This window comes from Rhyacophila brunnea, unplaced genomic scaffold (genome assembly GCF_057557595.1).
Source record: "Rhyacophila brunnea isolate RB1 unplaced genomic scaffold, BYU_Rbru_1.0 scaffold_12, whole genome shotgun sequence".
NCBI classification, from domain to species: domain Eukaryota; kingdom Metazoa; phylum Arthropoda; class Insecta; order Trichoptera; family Rhyacophilidae; genus Rhyacophila; species Rhyacophila brunnea.
Window position 1 is genome coordinate 34469087 of NW_028232774.1, and position 25474 is coordinate 34494560.

The following is a 25474-nucleotide window of genomic DNA, read 5'->3' on the forward strand; positions in this document are numbered from 1 at the left end:
CTCAAAAAATAAATTTGATGTTTCCTCTTTTAATAATATGAATGTAGGTATATACCTACAATTCATTCAATTATAATGTCAAATTCAGTAGACAACTTTAAATATTAATTATTCTCAAACATATCCAAAAAATATTAACTAGGAACTTGCTGACAATAATAATAATTACTATAATGTAACTCAAGGAAATATTAATTAATTCGTTTCTAATGGATAAGAAAATACATCAAACTGCTTTGAGATAGTATGACATTGTCAAGCAGGAAATTGGAAAAATATTAAATGGGGCATTAGTTTTGTGCTTTACATAAAACATATAAAATTCGTGGTATCGTAGAAATACAGAAAACTTTTGTTTAAGCAACTTTTCATTTAGGCCGTAAAAATCCAACATAAATATTTCATGCTAAACTTTGTCAGTCAAACGTATTATTTTTCATTTAACTAATATTATACTCTGTATATAATGTTAGATAGTTTTTACAATTCAATTAAACCCTGCCTAATTCAAGTCATGGTAGATAATAGCCATTAAAGTCTAACCATACATAATTTGAGATATTTTATAGATTTAACAATATTTTTTACCGATTGGGGCTCAACGAATTTTGACTGGAAAACTCTGCACTATTTTTGTCGGATCGCCCATAACATACGTTGGTTTATACAGGATTTAACTGAATTTTAAAAACTAACCGGTAGGTAGGTACTATCTGCAAATTGTATTCTTAGTTCGATGAAACCAAATAAGTATGACAGACAAAGTTTAGTTTGCACTATTTATGTCGAATCTTAGCAGCCTACCTCCACCCCTCGCCACTAGGTCATTGGTACATACTCTTGTCAGTTTCCTTATATATTGGTTTATTTTATGATATTTGCGCATTATGCCCAACATGCACCTTTCCATGCTACGTATCAGTGGCGAAGACTCCATACTAGGCGATTATTTAAAGCCTACTTTCTTAAGAAAAATATTTTTTAATTGCAAGTTGACATATTTATATACTTAATCACTTCATTATTTTATGTTATATAAAAATAATTTATTTTGCCAACGAGAGATGTCGTATATGTAGGAATGTATTACAGTATTACACAGTTTACAAAACAACTGCAAAGGTATTAAAAATATACTACAGCGCGCCGTAAATAAATAATAAACGCCGCGACGTCTCGACGTAAATAAATCACCGATTATGTGTGAAACGATTCTGATTTTTTTTTGTATAGACTTTACGTCTCGTAACCTCAGCAAGTCTGCTGATTTGTACGAAATAAAGTAAGCTCCTATCGCAGAGCCTAAAACATTCGCGCATGTTGTCAAGACTGCGCACTTTGTCCAAAATCATTAATAATTAGATAATTAAAAAAATATTTTCAACGGCGCTTAATCGAATATTAATAAATAAGTTAGTGTAAATTGTTTTTATAAATAAAATAAATTTTATCTAATGATAAAGATACATGTTTTGAAAAATACGTAGTTTAAACACATCGCTCATTTTTATGGCGTCAATGAGTTTTTGAAGTTTCATTGAATTAGTGTGTCGTTGTCATTTACTAGTGTGTACCTATTCATTAGTAGTAAATATCGTACTATTCTCGTAAGTATACCTGACAAGCGTGCTCTTTTTATCAGATCTCCACAGCTTACCTCTTTCCAAAAGTCACCCTTCGCCACTGCTACGTATGTGTGCATTCAGGAAATATACCACGTTTTAAGAGGAGGAAGTATGCCAAAGTGCTTGGGAAACTCTGATCTATGCATCGATATCGACAGGACTGTTTTTCAATCGGCACATCACTAGCACAATGCGCTAATTTTATTTTTGTAAAAAAATCGCAAGTATATTTTTATACACGTCAGCTGATAATCGCAAATCAGTGGTTCAGGAATTAATAGCTTTAAAAAAATAGTTCTGGTTCTCTATTCAAAATTATAAATATGTTGATTTAAATCCAATTCTTTTTTTATTAACCATATAAATTACTTACGAACATATATAATAATATTCGTAAATCGTTTTTTTTAAACTATTTTGATATAATTGATATTGATTTTTAATTAATAAATAAATATCTACATTATATTGTATTTTGTGTAATGAAAAAATAATAGCGTAATCCTATAAAATAATGCTTTTAGAAAGTTTTTAATTAAAGGATTTGGTGTTTCCCAAATATTCATTAGCAATTTTATTTAGTATCCAATACAATTAAAAAGTTTTATTAATTAAAGTAAATATTTTTTTTACTGCATTCTACCTATAGATATAATATTATTGTATAATACTCACATACTTTCATACATCCTAAAAGTTTGTACTTAATTGATTTTTTCAATCGCAGATAGAACTAGAATATTTACTAGACAGTTGATTCTTTACTGGTCATGAACATATTTTTATTACCCACTGCAGCATTGGCGCTCCAAAGTCGGTCGGTCATATGGACTTCAATAGTGTCAAAATAGATCCAAATAAGAACAATATTGATTGAAAAAATATACGTGTATATTACCTAGCTGCAGGATCAATGGAAGAGCACACTGCAAGAAGCCGTGCGATGCGCGCACAGAGTATTTGTTACGCCTCTCACGCAATGCTCGCATCACACGGCCACTCGCAGTGTGTTTTGTCGCTTAGAGCTTGTAATCTATGGGGTCGCAGCGAATTGCAAATGAATACACTATCAATAGTGATATAATAGTTTTATTTGTATGTGATTTAATTACGGTATTGCTACAGATAATATTGTAGCTCGGTTTGGTATAAATAAAACGGATTTTGAGTTATACACAATATGTTTATTAATATAATGTAAATAAATAGAGACCATATTAAAATTATGAATTATTTAAAAATATTTATGTCACATAAATAAAACTTAATAAAACGTTTTTTATGATTAACATAATCATAAATTAATATTATGAAATAGTAAAACTGAATTCATTGATGATTTATTATTTTATAACGTTTTTTTAATTATATGTTTATCTTTGACTTTATTTATTTTCTTTTTAATATATTTAAATAGGTACATATTTATGTAGATTGATTAAACAGTTTAAAATGTTAATCGTCTCCAATAGCAAGCTTCGTATTTTCCGTTAGATGCCTCTGGTAAGTTGAGCATTCGTGAAATAATAATACAAATTATATTAAATACTACAGATTGCAGTCTTTTATTTTTTATCTTTAATTTAATAGTATACAATATACCTTCAACTGAATTACATACATCGCTGAGAAAAGTGATAATATTATGTTGAAATTATTATGAAATAATATTAATTCGTAATGTTATAAAATTGCAGATCCGTTATATCATAACATTGCGAAATCATATTATATAATATAGGTACTGACTGATTCTACGTGAAAAATGAATATTTAATAAATACTATTATAATTGAGATCTGGGTTCGGTGATTTCGGATTCGGAATTCAATGACGGCCACATACATAATTGAAATATTCACATACTTTGTTTTGTATAATTTAAGTCTTCATTTCGTGTTGATTACAAATATGACAGAAGAATCGCCAATATTTACTACTAGTAAAAATATATCTTGTAATTAAAATTCAATAAATTACTTTGGGAATTGTAAATTATAACTGATTGCCTGCTCAATAAAATGTTACCATACCCAAAATTCTGAGAAGGCCACACAGCAATTCGGCGATGAGAGGGCTTCAGGTAAAAAACAATGAGTGAGAGGGAGTGATGATGACATTTGTGTACATAAGTACAAGTTACAATATCACTAATAAATTATTGTGTATGCTATTTGTGATTATTTTGAATTAAATACATTATCGTCGTCAAGTTCATAGTGATTATTGAATTCGCCACCCTATAGTCGTAACATTACCCACATAAAAACTAAAATAAATAATAATAGTTAATGCCGGATTTTATTTTCACTGATGTTTATCCAAAACTTCATAAAAGATCTCCAATTTCATTATTTGCTGTATGCGTTTCATTTTTCAGTTGCAGGTTTGTTTCGCCGAAATAAACTAAAATCTCATCCAGCGATTTTCCTTTGGTTTCCGGTACAAATATGAACATGAAGACCGATCCAGACATGGCTATCACTGCGAAGATCCAAAACGTGCCATGGGCACCAAGCGCTTCGACCAGCGGGGGGTAAAATTGGGCCACCACGAACGCCGTCACCCAGAGCCAGAATATCACGATGGTCGTAGCAATTCCTCGAGCCTACAAATAGTGAATTTGAATAAGTTAACCGAAATAAATTAATTTGGATTGCCTATTCTATGTATGCTGCGTACTAAGGTCCAAATGCATAGTCTTACTTAAGTGTCTCACTGGTATCGGCGACTTAGTGGAAGTGAGAAAAATAAGCAAAGTTTTATCATTATTCGTATTAGAACATCTTTCATAGTTAAATCTAACTCAATGTCGACATCTCTGCATTTGGCCGTAATAGTACTTATGTCAAAATATTGACTTTTCAGTTTTAGTCACTTTTGGAATATTCGGGTCATAATGTGCTCAAGGTTTCCGTCGCCGTGGCTGGCCCTCCCTCACCCTACAGCGGTGGTACAGGAGTGACCTACGTGCTGCAGGTCTAACATGGCGGTAGGCGCAAGAGTTGGCGATGGACCGAGGGAAGTGACGCAAACTTGTGCTTGCCCTATGCCCCTATGTTGGGTCGTGACAGGGTGGAAGAAGAAGACGAAGACCTGAGCCTATGTACCTATCTAAGATGAAGAGTCACAAAATTCAGTGGCGATTCTAGTGACATAGATACCTGATGACAGTCACCCAGTGATTTTTTGCTGTGCGATAAGCCTCCATAGGGTGTTAGAAATAATTATGTTGCCAGGATGAAAAGCAAAGTTATTGGTTTTTGAGTATGCACATATGTACTTACACAGTAAAACAGGACTAAAAGCACCCAAAATACACTATTTATGAATTAGAAGAAGTAGTAAATTTACACGAAACAGCTTTGACAAATAAAAAGCAATCCATTAAATGTCATTATGAATTAATATAGTCATATTTTTATCAAAAGTATTTGTATGCAACGAAGAATTTTCCACTCGAAGAATATTGTAGGATAGAATAATTATTGTGATCTAAGAATACCTGTTCCTAGACTTACTGGTAATATGCTGAAATAAAATCATCAAAATTTGAGTCGCAATTAAATGTATAAGTGAGTTTTGTTAGCATTTTACGAAATAAGTATCTGTCTTGTGAGATTTTTTTATTAATAAAATTGTTACATGCCATATTGTAAAATAATCAATTATGTACACATTGCTTTTCTTCAGAGCAGTGGCGTATGTGGATGTCGCATAGAATGTACTATCTAAAAGTAGGTATAGAAAAATGCATGTTTATTTTTCAATGGTAGGTATTTGATCCAGTGCAACGACCCAGTGAGTTCGGCGAACAGTTTTTTTTGTGATTTTACCGAGGCTTTGACTGCGACTCGCTGTCATATCGCCTCTTCTCTTCTAGAAGGGGATCCGTCGATCAGGTCCTCACTCCTATTCTGTTAAATAGCTTTACAATTTTGCCTAGCTCTTCCGTCTTACCCACCGACAGGACACCCTTCAATTCATCGACATTCTCATAGATATCCGCAATTCGCAGCTGTACTCTGTGAAGTTCATATTTAAGGCATTGTAGTGCTATATGTACAATGTCCTCTAAATCAGTGCTCCGCAACCTTTTCCAACCCATGGCACACCAAAGGTCTTCCCAGAATTCCGCGGCACACCACACGTAAAACAATTTATACACCAAAACATGGACTCCACATCCTGAAGTGGGATCCCAGCCCAAGATCTTTGGCGGACCCCCTACATATCGCTAAGGTTAAATACAGTGTGATACTCTAAAATAGCGTTTTTCAAATAGTGTTCAAGGTAAAATTAATGGTATTGATTTTATGTTTAGCGATTTTTTGTATGGTTATATTCTATTAATATAATTATGGTTAGTTGTCGGGTTAGGAATAATTATTTGTCGAGTATTGATACATATATAATAAATTGTGTCCTACAATTTTCAAAATATTAATATTTACTAGCGTAGTATAATAGCGCCGCAGGCGATTTTTCTTTACTCAAAAATGGGAGCTGAACTGCGATAGCCTTGTCGGAAATCCGAGGAAATTTTTTATTAACCGAAATCCAGAAAATAGTCCATATAATAATATAAATGGAACATCGACAAACTTCAGTTTTAGCGTCCCGTCGTTAATCAATTCAACAAATTCCTCTCGAATTTATAGGAAAAGCGCTTCTATAGAATTTTTGGCATTGGTTGCAAAAGAGTTTCGTATCCTGTCGCATTTATTGTATGAAAGTACTGATGAAATTTCTTTTGCAGCAAAGTTAAATGTTTTTGAGACGGATCCAAAATTAATTGCTTGTTTTCAATGGTGGATTGATAGTTCTTTTGGAACATTTGTAGAGATCCTTGTCTAAACTCCTTCTGCCAAAGTTCTATTTTATTTTTGACTTCTTCAAATTTATCAGAGCACGTTAATATTTTTCATTCTCACCTTGCATTGTTTTATTAAGTTCATGCAGGTGCTCAAATATATTACCAGCTACGTACGAAAACTTGGTTATTGCACCGCGGCACACCGGTTGCGGAGCACTGCTCTAAATCATGACATTCATCGCAGAGCTGCGATTTGCTTCTTCCCATGAGGACATCAAATCTTTTGCCCATTGTGTGCCCTGTTCTTAGCCTCAGTATTAACTTAAGCTCATTCCCCGTCAAAGAATACTTTGGCCCATTTTATTTATAGCCTCATTCCAGTCCAGGTTTTCTGGTATACACTGATATGGTACCACTGAATGGCCAGCTTCCTTTGCCAGATCATCCGTCCTTTCATCGCCCTCAATGCCCATGTGCGATGGAATCCATTGAAGGCATAGATCTCCTGGCGAACAGTTAACAACGATTACTAATAAAAAGTCTGATAATTCTCCACATTTTCCAATGTTTCTTTCTCTTTTAGTTATGTTTGTGCAGTGTCTATTCAAACATAATCAATACTTAAATCTTAAAAATACTAACCTGTTTTACTTTTAGACCCTACAAACGGAAGTTACTAACATTGTTATATTATCGTGTAACTTTACATTATTTATTTATTACCTGAACCATGAACACCTCTGAAGTGATGACAAACGGAACAGGACCGGCTCCTAGGGAAAATACGGCCACAGCAATTGACAAAGCCATGACGGGTATCCAACCCACTGATTCCACATTACTGCCTTCGTTTTTGAAGTAGAAGTAAGTCCCAAGAGTTGTCATTGCAATGGAGACAGTTGTCGCTGATGATATGAAAAGAATCTGTCAAAAATATGAAAGGCATATTATTTAGAATGCGAAATTGAAAAGGCTTTCACGTAGTAAGATATCCTTAGTTATATTTTTTTCAACATTTTGTATTTCAATGAATACGGACTTTTTTTTAATTCTATGAAAAATAGACTTTAGTTTAGTTTACTCGAGGTAGGTTTATGAACGATTTGTTTTACAACACTTGATAGTAACTTCTTAAAGTTTTTTAGTAACTACCGTGGGAATGGTAGCCATATTATAAATTACAAGGTAAAAAGAACTTTTTATATACAACGTTTTTAAATTTTCTGTTGAATCGTATAAACTTTACTTGACTAGCTTAAACGATAAAAAAAAATTGTATTTGATAGAAATAATACTGAAATGTCATTTTGACACTCATATTGATTTCCATAGTAACGTACGTATATATTATTACTTTAGTTGTTAGGACCCTAGCAACCAATAATAGTGGATTGGATTACGGATTTCTTCCGAAATAACTTTTCATACAAAAAAGAATTAACTGAAAATGAATTTAATTCTACTTAAAAAAATGCATTGGCATCGTGTTCTGATATATTCTAAAAGTTTCAAATGTCTAGTTAGTCGGGAAGTTAGTAAAAAATCGATTGCAAGGTTTGTACCGGACAAATAAGAATACGACCTAAGAAAAACGTTGTAAAATGAATATTCTCTATGCTGAGACAGCGGTAATCATTTAGATTACCAATCATTAACATTTCGTATTTTAATAATTTCAATGTTGTTTATATTAAGACTGGCGTCATATATTTAACAAAATGACATTTTGATACTTCTGAACTCACTTTTGAACTGCAAACATGTAGATGAGAATTTATTGTATTATAACAACTATTGTGTCAAGCTTATCAGGCACCATTAGCGAATGGTAGAAGACTAGTCAATGTGATCCCCAAAGACATCGTCATTTTCAGTGACATGCTATGTATTTTGTTTTCCAAAATTTATTTTTCGGTATAAAATTGTACATACGTATGTTTTTTTATTATTATGTATATTTTCTTCTCTTTTGTGAGGGTAATATTTGTTATATTGTAAATCTCGTGTAGTGAACGTCTTGAATTTAGATTTGTTATGTCCACAATATTTTGTTCTCTTAAATAAATAATTAAAATAAATAAATTGCAACATTACTGTCTGCAATGCTCCACGAAAAACGTGTCTTTTTTATCTCAACGCTATACGGCTATTCCGGTACGACGGCTCACGTAACATGTAACCATTGCACATAGGGGTGCGACGCCCCTGGATTAGATTTTATTAAATATCTTTGATGCAACTTCGACATTTTACGTTTGTATTCAAATATAATTATTAATGTATACATTGATACAATGTTTAATGTTTTGTATTTCATGCATATCTTAATAATAATAAGATATTGACATTGATGAGAATAATATTATTCTTAAGTAATCGTACATCAAATAATAAGATAAAACAGGAGGACATTGAACTTATGTTTAATATTGTAATTTATCAGAAGTAATCTGAATATTGTAATTAATTATATGACTTTATTTATTTATATTCTGTATCTACGATAGTTTGCAGAGCTGTGAGTGAACGAAAAGATGCATCTTGTATTTTCGATCTGTACTTGACCCAGTGGATGGAACAATAAGTTGAGCTGTTAAAATTCCTCGTAAAAAAATGTGAATATAACATTCGCTCTACTTATAACCGAAAATGGTAAATTTCTTTTTTTAAACTTATTTAATAGGTATGCCATAACATGATTTACGAATAGTCCATTCTTATTTATTGTTGCAAATATTCTCATCATTTTTTAATATTTATTTAATTAGATTTATAAGGTTTATAAAATAGGACAACGATTTTAATCTGTTGAAACGAAGATTTTTATATTAACAGTGATATTATAGAGTGCTACAAAACTCTAATTAAGCAGAATTTAAATGAGTTTTTTCCATGTGAGGTTTGCATTAACTATGTCATTTTTATTATTTACAAAATTTGCATAATATTATGCCATTTACTAAAAAAACACTACTTATTTATAAATATAAAAATATATTATTGCAGTGTTGTTTAGTGTAAGGCTATATTATTGTATACCTAGGTATGTATATACTATATAATACACTGCGGCAACCAAAATGCAATAATACAACTTTGAAATCGGGACATGTCCAACGTTAGTTACATTCATAATGAGACATGTCCATTTCTACCGACGACAAGAGCGTATAAGCGCTATAATAATTATTAATGTAGGTAAGTATAAGTTTTTATATACGTCATGACTCATGGTATATTACACGTGCATAATAATATGTACATCATTGCGGGCGAATCAAATTACAGAAAAATTAATTTATCTTTGAACTGGAAATAGTGGACATGTCCAGTTTTGATTGTAAGGTGAAGTCTTTAGATAAAGTTGTTATATAAAAATCGTTAGAAAAAGTTTATTAACCGATAAACATAATAATGTCTAAAAGTAATGAATGAGAAAAAAATTAAATCAAGTATTTTAAAAATACACATAAAAGTCGGTACAATAAGATAGATTGTAAATAATGAATGTGGCAAGCTTTTTGATCAAGATTACCATAAAAAATAACGTAAATATGTTCAGGTTTTCGAAATTAGAATAATTATATAATTTTTTTTAATTAAAGAAACATCAATTTAGAAGTTCCATTGATTGCAATTAAAACCGAAAAAACTCGATTTTTACGTAATATCTATTTTGATTTATATTATTCCATAAATGTTTGTTATGAAGAATGTTGTCTTCAAATCTTTGTGGCTAATCATGTTCCATTTTAAAAACATCTAGTATTACGTAGCTATAATTTAAATATTTATGTACTTAGGTATACTTAGATGTAGTTTTGATAAAGTTTTAAAAAAGAACAATACCTGAAAACTGTGATTTTTAAAAAATTCAATGTGTTGAAATTTCCAGTGGCGGCCCTCTAGTCGTCAGTAAGTGAATTATTGTGAACGCATAATATATCTAGATCGGATGTTGTCAACTTGATTTTCTCTCTACGTCACTTATACCATAACGAAACTGACGGTCGGCGCCCTTCAACATTGTGCCCCTGGAGTATCTAACCTCCCGAGACACTAAACTTGGGTAAACTAAAACATGACCGTGAGCTAGAACATGTACCTATGTCTCATTCTTATTTAATTCAATATGTTCAAGTGTAAATGACATGACCGACGCCTCGCCCGACGTATTAAAACGCCATCATTTTTTTAAATGCTGTCGCCGTGAACTAGAGGTGAGTTGGAAATACTGTCACCAGTTTGTGTACTGAAGTATCGGATGAAACTACCCATACTCAGTACGTGTGGCCCAATAAACTTGTTCCAAAAAACTTGTGATGATATCGTCGCGAGTCCCTGGCTAGTTGGGAGACTTTTAATACTATTGACATTAAATGCGCGGGAGAGAGTTGAATACAAGCATATTTTAATTTATTAGTCTATGCTTGCGAATGACATAATTTTATGAATGAACAAGAGGTCATACATTTTCTGTAGCAGCACATTCCCTCAGGAATGTGGTGAGGTGACTGAGGTGATGGCAGTTTAAAATAAAAAAGGTCATTGTTATTCATTTTATCTTAACTAGAATATTATAACTTATAACATAACATAAAAACAACTCATAAATTTAAAATGTGTTTAAAATTTTATGATAAATGGGACATTTCCAAAAACCCAGCTCAGTGTATTTTTAGCGATTCTATTGAAGCCGATATTTCAAATTAATACTAATATGGAGTTAGTTTTAGTTCCTGTTGAGTATGAGACTTATGTCGCATATGCACGCCAAACGATCTATATAGTATTCCAAATACTAGTAAGTATTTTGGAACAAGTTTCGATACTAAGTATATTTTTATACTGGTAGTAAGTATACTTAGTCTTCAAAATCGACCAGTTTTCCCACCTCTACCGTGAACTGCATTTTTTTTTGTAGAATGTATTATTCTGTGATGGGATTATTAATTTGAGCTAAACAGGCCCAGCGCGACTATTCTTCACAGTTAACACGGTATCACGCTCCAGTTATTTGTATTGCTCCAAAATAACACTCTGACCAATTCCATTAACAATGCGGTTATCTACATTTAGTGTTAAAACACCGCACTGCGTCTTACTTGATTCTAAATGCTTCTGATTAGAATCAAGTAAGACGGCGTGTTAACTGTGCTAGCCGCGACATTTGACAGCTCACGGTTAACGCGGGGCGGCCGTGTTAAAAATATCACGCCTGACATTTAACTTCCCGAGATAATTAACTGCCTGACTATGACATATCGTTACCTTACTATTAAAACTTCGTAAGTCTGTTTTAGAAGAATGTTGAGGGAAAGGAAAAACGTAATAAAAACAATATTTTATACACCTCGCAAATCGATGAATTTGGCAACACTGGTTGTGAAATACGAGGTATTAATTCCATGTTTGAAACCATGAAACCCACGAGTTTTTAAAATATGTCGATCGATGGACAGCATACTAATCTAGAGTAGTGCTTCTCAAATTTTTTTATACCACGTGCCCCGAAATCAGAAAAAAAATTCAAGGCTACCCTCCCCAAAAATTTTAGTCGTTAGTGACCAACAGTACTTTATTTACCATTAATTATTATTATATGTACATTTTCATCATGATTTTCTAGATTATGGTGGATCTAGTCCTTTTGGTGTCGCCAAAAGTTCCGTACAGAAAACCAAATCGTCATGAATCTGGGAATCATACTGATATCTTCTAAAAACCATTAACTGTGCGTAGTTTGTAATATCAGTAGATGAATTCATCGAGTTGTATTGCGAAGAAGTTGATCTGTTTAATGCGAGAAATTAATCACGTTTTTATGATTTTTCTCTTTAAATACTGAAATATTTCGCGGCTCTCTTGCAGAATGTCCAGAGCCGCCCCCCAGTTTGAGAAGTACTGGTCTAGAGAAAAGAGGTTTTGATATGATTTAAATTTTTTTTTTGTTGTTTAAATTTTGTCGAATAAACTTCATTTTTCCATAATATCAGACTTACGAGGTTTTAATAGTAAGGTGACTATATCACATTTATCACTTCTTTTATTGATTTTGGAGTTAGGATGAAGGTAATTTTTATCCAATTTATATTTTGCGCGGCTAGCGGCGTCGATTGAACATTTACGATATTTCATAAATATCATTTTTATCACATGTTACGTAACCTTCGACATTTTGTTGTTTTGTAAATTATGATGAATATGCAACCATTCACCTAGTCATCTGTAATGAAACCTATTTGTAATGTTATAGTTTAAATTAATACGATCGGCAGGATTCTAAAGGTGTCATTATTTACCGCACCATTATTTTATTAGACATGAAATCACGACTCACTTTTACTGTCCATTGCAAGTCTAACTGTTACAATATAAAGACGAACTTCAAAGAACTACTAACAACAGCTCAAAAAAGGACGTTATTTATTCACCTTTCTTCCAAGTCTTTCAACCAGTAATGTCGATCCATATGAGCCTACTAGTTGAAGGGCTGATACTACAATCGCGGAATTTTTAGGAGACAGAGTGCTTCCAGCGTCTTTGAAGATGGTAGCAGTGTAGTTATTGATGGCAAAGATGCCAATATACCCCTGGATTGAGATCAGGATGAAGCAGATGACGAAAGCCTTCAAAGTTACCTTGGAAGTCACTGAAAAATGATGGAAAGAATGATATTTATATTGTATAATTGGTATATATTTGTATAAAGCTTTAAATATTATTTAAACACGAGATTCAGTGTATCTAATTAAATTAAAAATATTTTTATAAAATTATTGAAATGATTATAATTATTTTATTCCGGTACTTTTCGCTTCCTGAATCCTACCACCCGGATGATGCGCACCTTAAAACCCTTGGCGCTGCCATGTTCACCAAAATAACTTCTCTCAATTCAAAATCAACACGTTGTCTGAAACTTAGGCTATTAATGAACTATCGATATATTGTAAGGTGTTAGTTGTATAAAAATATTGAAATCGCACCAAAAAACTTCCACGAAGGCATTTCTTCATCAGCCAATTTCCCATCAGGGCTTTGAAGGTCCTTAGAATCTACAATACGTTAAATAAAAATATGAGTGGAAGTTATATTGTATTTACTGAAGTTATACGCCTTAATCGAAAGAAAAACGCTCATTTTATTGACTATATTATTTTAAAGGCAGTGTGTGACACTGAACAATATTGTTTGCTGGAAGCACAGTGGGCCAAATACACGGCGGAAGTTTGCCAGTGTAGTGAGAATTAGCAGAAAAAAATTAAAGAAGGATTTAATTTATTCATTAAACAATTATAAATGATATTAATATTTTTATGATGGCAACAATTAATAATTATTATCGACTGTAGATATGAAAAAGGATGTAATCCACACAAATCAAATTTTACAGGAGGCACAAAAACGTTTTTGTTATGGTTTTCGGTCCAAGTTAAAATACAAAATAGACATGCCGCAAAGTGCATGATAATTAACAATTTGGTTTTTATATTCATACTCTGATATTGATACTTATTGAGTGAATTAATGAAAAACCAACATAACTGATGGTGAAGACGTTTTTCCCACTTTGTTTCCTTCTTTTTTTTATAAATGCCAGCTAAATTTAGATAATAAATTGGCATTTTCAGCTAACATCCTCTGGGCACAACGTGTATTTAGTTGTGTACGACGTTATTATACAATACAACATATTTTTAGAAAACTGAGGGTTACGTCCTTTTTCCTTCCTACAGTCGTTATGTTTTTTCACCTTATATTCTGATAGCAGAGATAATGGATGTAATATACTATCATAATATGAGATTGTATTTCATTGGACTTGTAAAATCAAGTGCATGTCAATTGATCAAAAAAAATACTATCGTACGTTTCCCCATTGCACGTTGTATGAAATAATTACTTACCGATTGTTTTAATGTTGGCATTTCCACCCGAGGTTTCTGATGCTAGAAGGTTTTCGTGTTTTAAGTCATCCATGACTTTTTTTATTGAGGGGTCGTCCACAGATAGGTTGCGGAGAAAAGCGATTGCCTTTGATGCTTGCTTAAAAAAGAATTTGATTAGTATTAGTTTATTAAAATCATTCACGAAAATCAGTAATTTTAAAATAGAAAACATCAGATATGCAATCGTTATTTTCACATGGCTATCAATCAATATTATAATGATTATATTTACAGTAATTTTATCAATTAATACTCTTGATAGTGCCATCAACTGCTATTGAATATTAGTGAATAATAATTGTATGCCAGGTAATGTACGAAAATAAGCTAGCTGGCTAAGAAACGCATATTTTTCTTTTTTAGAAAAAAAAAATAGGAAATTACTTTTGAAATTAGTTTTGCGAGAACAAAATATATTGAAGAAGAACTATGTAATAATTGTTTGCTAACTATTAATACATACTAAAGTCAAAAAAGCAAAAAAATAATCAGTGGGTATATTCCAGGGGTTCACAAACCTTTTCGTCAAAGGGACAATTTTGAAATGAAAAATATTTGGCGGGCTGCTCTTTCTTTCGTAAATATTTTATGTTTTTAAAAAAACATAAGGCAACAAAATAAAAAAATTTTTCATTGTGTAAACTTATATTTTTAACTAAATATACATGTTATTATTACTCTTATTAATAAACTAAAGAAATAATCACCATGTGATTTATGCAATTCTTTGTCTGAAACTTGAAACTAAATCCTGCAATCTAGGCTCAAATTTTGTGATGTGAATACGCAAAACAGATGCGATATGGTTGTCTGTTAATTGTGATATTAAGTTTGATTATTTTATTAATGCTCATTGTAGATTTTTTTTTCACAAATATGTACCTACCTATAAATAAATACTTAAGGTACTTACAAATAAATAAATCAAGAAAACTCTATTTAATACACAAGGCGGCGATCGACGGTAGTTTATCATATGTATGTATTGATAAGGTTAATTGTTACAATAAGTTAACCGTCCAAACACTCTAAACTGTCAGAAAGTGCTATGTTTTAACAGCCCCTCTCTTGGCTGTGGTAAGTTTTAGAGCGACATTGACAGTTTTGACAGTTTAAACGGTTAACTTATTGTAACAATTATAATACCTCAATCATGGGCCCCACATCTTGAGCGGGACCCCAGGCTAGGATCTTTGACGGCACCCATACCTATCGCTAAGAATAATGGCAGTGTGACGCTCTACAGTCCATAGTACAGCCAAAATAATGATGACCATAATATGTAAAATTAATGTGTATATTTAATATTTTTTTGTATATTTGAATACAGATACCTACCTATCCAATTGAATTATGGAGTTGTCAAGAATCGATACGCAATTAAAAAATTTATCGTACAACCATATAATTTTAAATAATGACATTATTGAAGGAAAATAGCGCACTTTTTTTGCTATTAAAGCAAATTTGTGATATGTGATCTAACGTATCTGGTCGACTCGCCACGCCTGGCTCCTCCCGACCTCGGGCCCCCAAGCTACAGCCCTGTCAGCCCCCCCTTGTAGGGGCCATTACCTCAATACATACATATGATAAACTACCGCCGATAGCCGCCTTGTGTATAGAATATACTCACATGTATGCAATTTGGTCGTTAATTAAATAGCGTATGTTACATTTAATTTATTGATATACTATTACAACAGGCCAGCATGATGATTTTCAAGCACATTTGATTTTTATGAAACATTTTAGGCTGTTTACGGCGCCGAAAAACATTAGACTTAACGTCATACGCCAGACGCGTATTTTGCAAGCTGTCTATTAAAATAATGCCAGATCTGGCAAGAAAAATGCTAAGTTGGCAACCCTGATTTTTGAATTTAAAAAATAAATAATAATATATAATGATTAAACCCAACAAAGGATATCGAAAATTAAAATAGTAGATAGCACCGTGATATGAATTTACTGCTATATTGTAAATATAACACGGAATGGAATCAGTAGCGAATTTAGTGACATAGAGGTCCGATGCACTGACTGATTTAGAGGCCCACTATGATAAAAAATAACAATATATTTTCAATTTTCCAAATAATAAATGTAGGAATTTTGTTATGCTTTGTGATTAGTAATATTTTACATTCAGTTTGTGAAAAATGTGCATCTCTATCTTAAATTTTAGTATAATTTTATAACTTTCTTATTAGGAGGCTCTCATTTAAATTTTTTGACGAATCGGTTGCGTCATTTGCGTTAGAGAAACGCCGCTGAATGAAATGTAAAATATTGTAATATGAATTTAACTTTATCTTAATGTATATGATTTAAATGTTATTATAATGCCAATTTAATACAACTGTATGTTTGTTAACTATGTAATTAAATACAATTTTATGTAGTGTACTTACCTCATATTTTTCCTTTTTGATCAAATATGTAGGTGTCTCTGGCATAAATAAGAACGATGCGAAAAATATCACTGGAATTGCTAAGTGAGTCCAAAGAACTGCTTCATACTCCGCATATGCCCCTAGAATAAAGGCGAATAGTATTCCAGCATTGATGGCCAGCACTGCAATGGATCCCAAAGCACCCCTGCATTGAGGACTTGCGATTTCTGAAGAGTATAGCGGTGCGACTAATAGGCCGCCGGCTCCTCCTATTCCAGCAAAGGCGCGGGCTGCAAACAGGCCTCCAGTACTTCTCACAGAAAGCTTGAGGATCCAGCAGATCTGAAATTTAATTTATTTTTAATATAACATGCGTATGTTTAAGACTATTATTTAATGCACACGCACGATGCGTGTTTACATCGGACAACAAAGATAAACAACTTTTAGAGTGTAGATACCTATATGCACGTTGTATTTATTATGTAAGTAGATATTTTAATTGAACCGAGAAAATGTGTTCATCTTTATGCGCACACAGAAAAAAATTAGGGGGGGGATCTATAATAATAATATAAGTACTTACTATTGGGGGGAGGGAGGGGGCGTAGTCAACAAAATCTGGCAGGTGCAACCGACTTTCACTTTTATCTCACCTACTACTTATAGCTTCTCGTCGCTTCAACCACGGACTTCTATACTTTTCCGGGTATATTCCTCATACTCAGACACTCTGCAGCTTAATACTAGCGATAAACTTTTGGCCTGCAGCTGACATAATAGTTACGGCGACCTGTTGCACCCACCAGTAGTCATAATAATTAGGACCGTCAGTGTCCGTTTGTGTCGTCTGCACTATTATGTCTCCTAGATATACCACATCAGAATATTAAAGCAAATATGGGATGCTTCAGATGGTTGAACGAGTTCCTTTTCCTTCGTCAAGACTTCTTCACACATCGTGTAATATTCTATTCACCTAAATTGCATTTTTTTCATTCTTGGTTGGGGGGGGAGTTCGAAACGGAAACCTGCCTCCCCCACCCCATGTGGATGCGCCTAGGTACCTACATAATAAACGTTACGGATCGAGTATAGTCCACACCAAGAACACCAAGAACACCAAGAACAACTACGTGAACAATGTTTTTCATCCTTGGAAAATTTCATGGACATTACCAGAGCATAATATTAAATGTATGTGTTTGATACAATCTTTAAATAGTTTGTTTAATTTGTTGACTTACCAATAAATATTGTTACTTACAGCATATGGTAGTGCCACTAGCAATCCAGCGATCTTCCTCCCCAATCGATCAGTAACGAATCCAAAGGGTCCCGTGCCAACGATGGCTCCTAGGCATAAAAGTGATGCGACCCATGCCACATCAGAGCTCTGCAAAGGCTCTCCAAGAGGAGAATTATCTCCTTGGAGGTATTCCAGCGATGGAGAGACCCAGCCAATAGCGCACCCGTACATAAACGTTGATAAGCTCACTGAAACAAGCAGAGCAATAGGATTTTTTTAATATAACATGTATTATTACAGTTTCTTTAATGAAAACACAATATGCATTACTTATTCTACACTTCAATTTTCTAACACTAGTTTTTATACTTGCTCCCTTACTTCCCCAGTAATAAGGGTTACACCAGGGAACTCAGAAATAATGGGAACTGAAATACATAACGGGTAAGGCGATAGCAAGTAACCGACTCGAGTAAGGAAGAATCCGGGTTAAACCTACACACGTGTCAAGAATACGTTTTACGTCGAATACTGAAAACTGCTCTCGGTTTATGCATTTACGCTCATTTAATGTTGATGTATTACACACACTGTTGCACGTGCATAATGCGTGCTTCATTTTCGTAGGACACTCACACATTCAAAAGCCTGCATCAACATGCGGCGTATTGAATATAGCCTATCGGTATTATTTATTATCTGTTCTGTGGTTTACACAGTCTTTTATTAGATTAATTTGTTATATACACCACAGCGTTGGAGCGGAGATCGAAGCAGGAGCATGGAGCAGTGAAGCAGTGAAGTTTTACCCGGAGCACCGAAAATTTGTAGTGTCCCACTGCTCCGGATGTTTTTTTTTTATTATTAAAATTTCATTCATGAAAATATTGTATTTGACAATTTACAACACTGGAACTATTTAAAATACGGCAACACTGCCGAGTGATAATTAATAACGTCACTTTTTTGACAGAAGAGGCAGATAATGAAAGACGATTTGCGGTCGGTTTTGTTTAATAGAATTAATAATGAAAAGGACGAATAATAAACCTTATTTCAAAACTACTTGTTTTTTTTGGTTTTTTATCATTTGTATACAAATAATACCTATTAATACTTTTTACCAGGAGTGAAGCAGACTCTTGAGTGAAGTTGGAGCAAGCATTAGGTCCCGGAGTGGAGCAACTCGAGGAAGGGTCTGCTCCAAGCCCCTGATATAAACGATAATTTAACTATATTTTTCTGTGTCACGGTGCATTTTTGTTCTTATTGTTTCGGTCTCTGATAAGCAACTACGTATGTTTTATCTAATGCGTTATAGATAATTTGAGACAAATATTTTATAATTATAAGGTGATATCTATAGTCAACAATTCATGTCAGATTTTCAGTCTGACGCTTACGACACTAGTTTCAACGCGTAAGTTTTATATGCATGCCTACGTCACATCGTTAGCTAGGTCGCTACATATTATAAACTAGTCTTGACTGAAACACGTTGAATTTGTCGATGTGATTTTGTTGGTATTCACAAAACACATGTAGCCTAATGTACCTCCGCACACTGGAATACGACATTTTTGTTATGAAAAAAGCAGCTGGTAGCGCAAGCAACAAATTTCACTCGACATGCGAGGCAGTATATTTAATGTCTAAATTTCGCACTGGCACATCGGCAGAGGTGGCCTTTTCGGGTGCCGGATGAAATCCCGAAGGCTGAAATCCCGAATGCTGAAATCCTGAATGGCCGAAATCCCGAATGGCCGAAATCCCGAATGCTGAAATCCCGAATGGCCGGAATTCCGAAGGCCGAAATCCCGAAAAATAAAAAATGCAAACATTAATAATTGCGCAATTTTTACAAGAGAGACGAAAAACCATTTTTTTGTGGAACAAAAAATGGGTTTTTATCTCTCCTGTAAAAAATTGCGCAATCTTAACACTTATCTTGGATTGCGCCAATTTTACAAGAGAGACAAAAACCCATTTTTTTTGTAGAACAAATGGGTTTTTGTCTCTCCTGCAAAAAATTGCGCAATTTTTATAAGCGAGACAAAAACCCATTTTCCACAAAAAGGGGTTTTGTCTTTATTGTAAAAATTGTGCAATTCAAGATTGCATAATTATTGATGTTTGTATTTTTTTATTTTTCGGGATTTCGGCCTTCGGGATTCCGGCCATTCGGGATTTCAGCGTTCGGGATTTCGGTATTCGGGATTTTGGCTTTCGGTATTTCAGCCATTCGGGATTTCAGCATTCGGGATTTCGGCCTTCGGGATTCCGGCCTTCGGGATTTCGACCCAAACCCGGCTTTTTCATTCGTTTCGGCCTGCAGCATGACGTCACTATCCCGGTGTGGCCTAGTCCTATGAGCACGAAAGACATTTGCAACATTGCGTCCAATTTTGATTTATGACTATATTCCAGACGAGACGATTTCGTGGGTTGGCTACCAAAAGTTGGTGTGTCGATAATTTAGGTATTTAGAGTTAGCAACGGATTATGTGTCTATATAAATATGTACCTATGCTAAAAAAATTCAAGGCCATCCGATATAGAACATGCAGATAACAAACACAAATAAATTAGTATTAGGTATGCATGATTTTAGCGTATCCGGAAATTTGTACGTAAACAGCGCCGCAGTACGTGAAACATGAGTTCGTGTAATATTTAATCAAATGACGGGTTCTTCGTGGAACATTTCACCGTGGAGTATATTTGTACGTATGCTACAACATGTGGAGATGTCTTTAATAGGTTAGGTTAGGGTTAATCTAATTGGAACAGTACTATTTGCAAACTATCGCCACATTTCGTAAGATACGTACAAATGTATCCCACGGCGAAATGTTTAACGAAGAACTCATCATTTGATAAAATGTTATACGAACTCATGTATCGCGTACTGCGGCGCACGAATAAGTGTCCCACGATGAACTGCATACGTACAACTTACATGTAACCTGATTTTAGATGGTATTTGAAACGTTTGGCAGTAACCCCACTTTGTGCAATGTGACTGGATGCAGAACTGATCCCGTTGGATGCGTGTTATTATAATATATTTTCATGATATTTAAAAATTTTCTGAGGTGTTTCAAAATATTTGAAATTTTACTTGCTTACAATATTGTGTGAAAGATTTTGTTGAAATCGTCTTAAATCTTATTAATAAGCTTGAGAAAATATTATGTCAATACCTGTAAGTAGATAAATACATAATAAGCCGCAACTTTAATAGTAAGTTGTTGCATACACAGACATTCATTTTTCAAAAAAACAAACACGTTGATATATTATTATATATTAATTTAATAGGAAGATTGAAGATTAAGGTGGTCATAAAATTGTACTTTGATTATTGGGAATAACTTTTGATGTACCAATTAAACAATCGTAGTATTAAAATAAATAATAAAAAAAACTCACTTAGTAATGCTGCAAAATATTGATTTCTTACACTAGAACCACTGTGTCCTTCGTCATTATTAGCCATAACGATTAATTTTAAATAACTACACTTAACTAAGATCTTTATGACTGATTAAATAATTATTATATTTTATATTTTGTTTACTAAAAATGTAAGGTTTCCTCGATAGTACTTTTAATATTGGTATTTTAAATTAAATTAAAATATTATAATTTATTCAGAAAATTTTATAATAATTATCGATCAATTTATAATGATTTACATATTTGCTAATATTTCCATAACATATGATTATTTATAGTAATTATTTATTATTATAGAGTATTACTATCTACACCTTGTAAACCAACACTGTGGGAAAATTCAATCCTTTATCATTTTTATATCATTAATTGATGCAGACCAGGGATCAATAACCATGCTCACCGTATTAGATTAAATGACATACATATAAATATAAATTCAAGCATATTTTTATTACCACGTTTTTATTAGCTCGTATTCTTGTTTGTCCAGTAATCATTTTTTCTTGTTTCTCCATGATTTGTATTGGACGATCGAAGATTTTTAACTAACTTTCTAACGACTAGCTAGACATTTGAAACTTTTAGAATATATCAGAACACGGCGACCATGAATTCTTTTAATTCTTTTATCTGTTTTTAAGCAGAATTGAATTCTTTTTCGGTTAATTCTGTTTTGTATGGAAAGTTATTATTGTTCTAGAAACTAAATTATTAATGTATAGTGCGTTACTATGGAAGTCAATATGAAATGTCAAAATGACATTTCTGTATTATATATTTATTCAGTATTTCTACCAAGTACAATAAAAAGTTTGGTACTGTTCGGTTATCAGGAATACAGCGGCAAACACATTTTGAAAATAGCCGATAAACTGGATTATTTGTTAGGTTAACCTAATCAAACCTAACCTAACCTAACCTAACCTAAACTAACCCAAACTAACAAATAATCCAGTATATCGGGTATTTTCAAAATGTATTTTCCGCTGTATTCCTGATAACCGAACAGTACCAAAAGTTTTTAATAATACATAGAATTGTCAAGTTTATATTATGATTCAACAGAAAATTTAAAAACGTGGTATATAAAAAGTTCTTTTAATCTTGTAATTATTTAGATATGAAAATACAAACACAAATGTGGTGATCTAAATATCGAACTTTCAGAATTATATATAAAAAGTTCTTTTTATCTTTAAATTATTTAACTAATAACATATTACACGATTTTACATAATATGTCGCCCAATATGAAGAGTGAGGGAACACAGGGGGTTTGCATAAAAACATATTTGATTCGACTCTTGATCTGTAAATATGAAGTATTTATATATGTTTATTGATCCAATTTTCAGACGCAAACAAAAAATCAAAGGCTAGCGTTTAAATATCGAAGAAATATAAACAGTAATTGTCTTTATTGGTAATAATAAGATATTTAGTGTTTTGATTCACTTTGAAATTAGATCACCTCCACCACAATGGCTTCAGGCAAAGGAGAAAGCAGGAGATAGGGTAACGATGAGATATCGTCACTTGCCGCTCACTTGAGGTTGCAGATAAAGAGCGAGTCATATAAGTCGTATAGTATCAAAAGTAGAACTGTCGCATATATGTCGAAATTTAACTAAGTATGCCAAATTATTCTTCTGACCATAATGTACGATTAGCAATATAATATTCGAATCAAAATCATATCTGTGTGGTATAAAGTTGTGATGGAAAATATGGTTTGGTATCAGAATTAGAACTGTTCAATACTTTGGAAACAAAAGTAGAACTGTTGAATTTGAATTGAATTTCTAATTTCTAAATGTAGAAACATATTTCATGCTATTATAACACTTAAAAACTCAACAAAACGTTTTTCGTCATTTTCTCGAAATTGTGAATAACGCACAGATCTACTTTTGATACTATAACACTCATATCCAGTCTCTCGCCGGTAATGTCAGACCATTGTTAACGCTTCCCTTGTTAAAGTAATCTACCAGAATATTGTAAACTGTACGCTATCTGTAATCGTTTGTAAAATATAAAGAGTTCTCCACCACTGTTCTTGTTTATTGGATTCGTCAATCCCAAGCCTTAACAGTAGATAGATCCACGACGTAAAATGAATACGTGTATTAATTAAGGCGCTAAGTACCAAATTAATAAAAACTGACATATTTATAGAAAAATATTCTACATACCAACGCCAATAACTTCAACTATAGTCTAAGTGCCTCAAGCAAGTCAAAAAAACACAGCAAAATAATTAAACTTGTCGACGTTGTAAGTCCGTTGGCGTGTTTTATTTATAATGGTGTAAGTAGCACTGGAGTGGTTAACGGCATTCAATATAAAATAGCTGACGATGGTGTGTTGACACTTGCGAGTTCTTAATACCTAAAATTATAGAATCTGCCATGATTGCTTCACACTGTAAAACTACATTTTTCAAAAGGTCTTCTTCATGAAATTTTACTGCAATGACTCGGTATTTTGTAACTACAGGCAATACTACTTTTTGGTACTTAGAGCCTTATTTAATACACGTATTTAAATGACGTATAACTTATTTAATAAAAATGAATATATAGCATATTCTGACCCCTGCATGCTTCATCGGATCAATAATAGGGTTCAAATATCATATATAAAATACAAATGTTTAAAATATATATCTAAGTTGAAATTATTTAAATTTTAAATCATCAATTATAATAGTTTTGATTAACTCTTGGGGGTTTCCCTGTACTTTTGATACTTATGAGTACTTAAAATATTGTATTACCAAAATAAATAAACATAGTTTTATCTTGATATACTGGTTTTAGATTAATAGGGTAAATGGAATTTTATTGAGAGAAATCCTTACCAGTTGTAAAAATACGTAGATAAATTATAATATTTGAATAAGCTAAATGAATAAAAAAAGAGCTAAAATAGCAGATAGACCTAAATGGTATCTGCAGAACCTTAGGTCTCCACGATAAGAATGAGAATGTGGTCCAGATCATTAATTTTATTAAAATTATTACTCTACAATTGTTAACAATTATATTAGAATATTATAAATAATAAATTATCTGTCAGCCCTGCTTTTGCATTTAGAAGTCCGTATTTAGTATCCACTTCATATTTGAATTGCTGCGAAAGTTTTTAGCATGTTATTTTTTGATCAGTTAAAAAATATATTTTGTGGGCATCAAAAATTGTATATATTGCACTCATTGATTGCACATAACTGACAAATTCACAAAATTCTCACTTCAAGGAAGTAACATAAACTTTTTTATTGAGATATATTCATACGTATTCACACTGTATCGTAAATTGAAATATTGATTTTTTTTAAACAAAAATAAGACGTTTTTATGTTTAATAATGTATAAAAGGGTCGCTTGACTAGAATGAATGTAAAAACGAAGATTTATAAGATAATATTATTAAGATGTACCTACAATATTTTGCATCTTTACTGTGTGTATAATGCAGAAATATCCAACGTGTCGATTATGGGATGGATATTGGTCGATATACCCATGTCGTAAAATGTAAAAAGCACGTCAAACAGAAAAGTATGCATAGTTTGAAAAGAAAGCGTTCCACAAAAAAATGATCAATGGAATTGTAGAGAATTTCACATTTCCGTTGTAATTCTATTTGGAAATTGCAGTGACTATCATTAAAAATACTCATTGAGCATACTACATCTTAATAAATGAGGTATTAACCATGAAAAATTACATTTTTCTGAAAGCCCGCGAGGTAGTACATACATTCTGAAAGTTCGATATTTAGATCACCACATTTGTGTTTGTATTTTCATATCTAAATAATTACAAGATTAAAAGAACTTTTTAAATACCACGTTTTTAAATTTTCTGTTGAATCATATAAACTTGACAATTCTATGTATTAATAAATACTTTTTTTTGTACTTGATAGAAATACTGAATAAATATAGAATACTGTAATGTCATTTT

At 32.5% G+C, this 25474-nt stretch overlaps 1 protein-coding gene across 1 annotated transcript in view; it reads right to left on the bottom strand.

Annotated features, from left to right (window-relative positions):
- Positions 1 to 3954: 3954 nt before the first annotated feature.
- The window catches only part of LOC147078091 (facilitated trehalose transporter Tret1-like), a 51337-nt gene continuing 29817 nt past the window's right edge, over positions 3955 to 25474 (bottom strand). Inside the window, exons 4-9 of the mRNA XM_085940109.1 lie at positions 18057 to 18286; positions 16808 to 17131; positions 14352 to 14490; positions 12876 to 13093; positions 7165 to 7365; positions 3955 to 4233 (exon numbers count right to left, since the gene is read on the bottom strand). Of these exons, the coding sequence (XP_085796235.1) occupies positions 3955 to 4233; positions 7165 to 7365; positions 12876 to 13093; positions 14352 to 14490; positions 16808 to 17131; positions 18057 to 18286 (1391 nt within the window). The remainder of the gene's footprint in view (positions 4234 to 7164; positions 7366 to 12875; positions 13094 to 14351; positions 14491 to 16807; positions 17132 to 18056; positions 18287 to 25474) is intronic.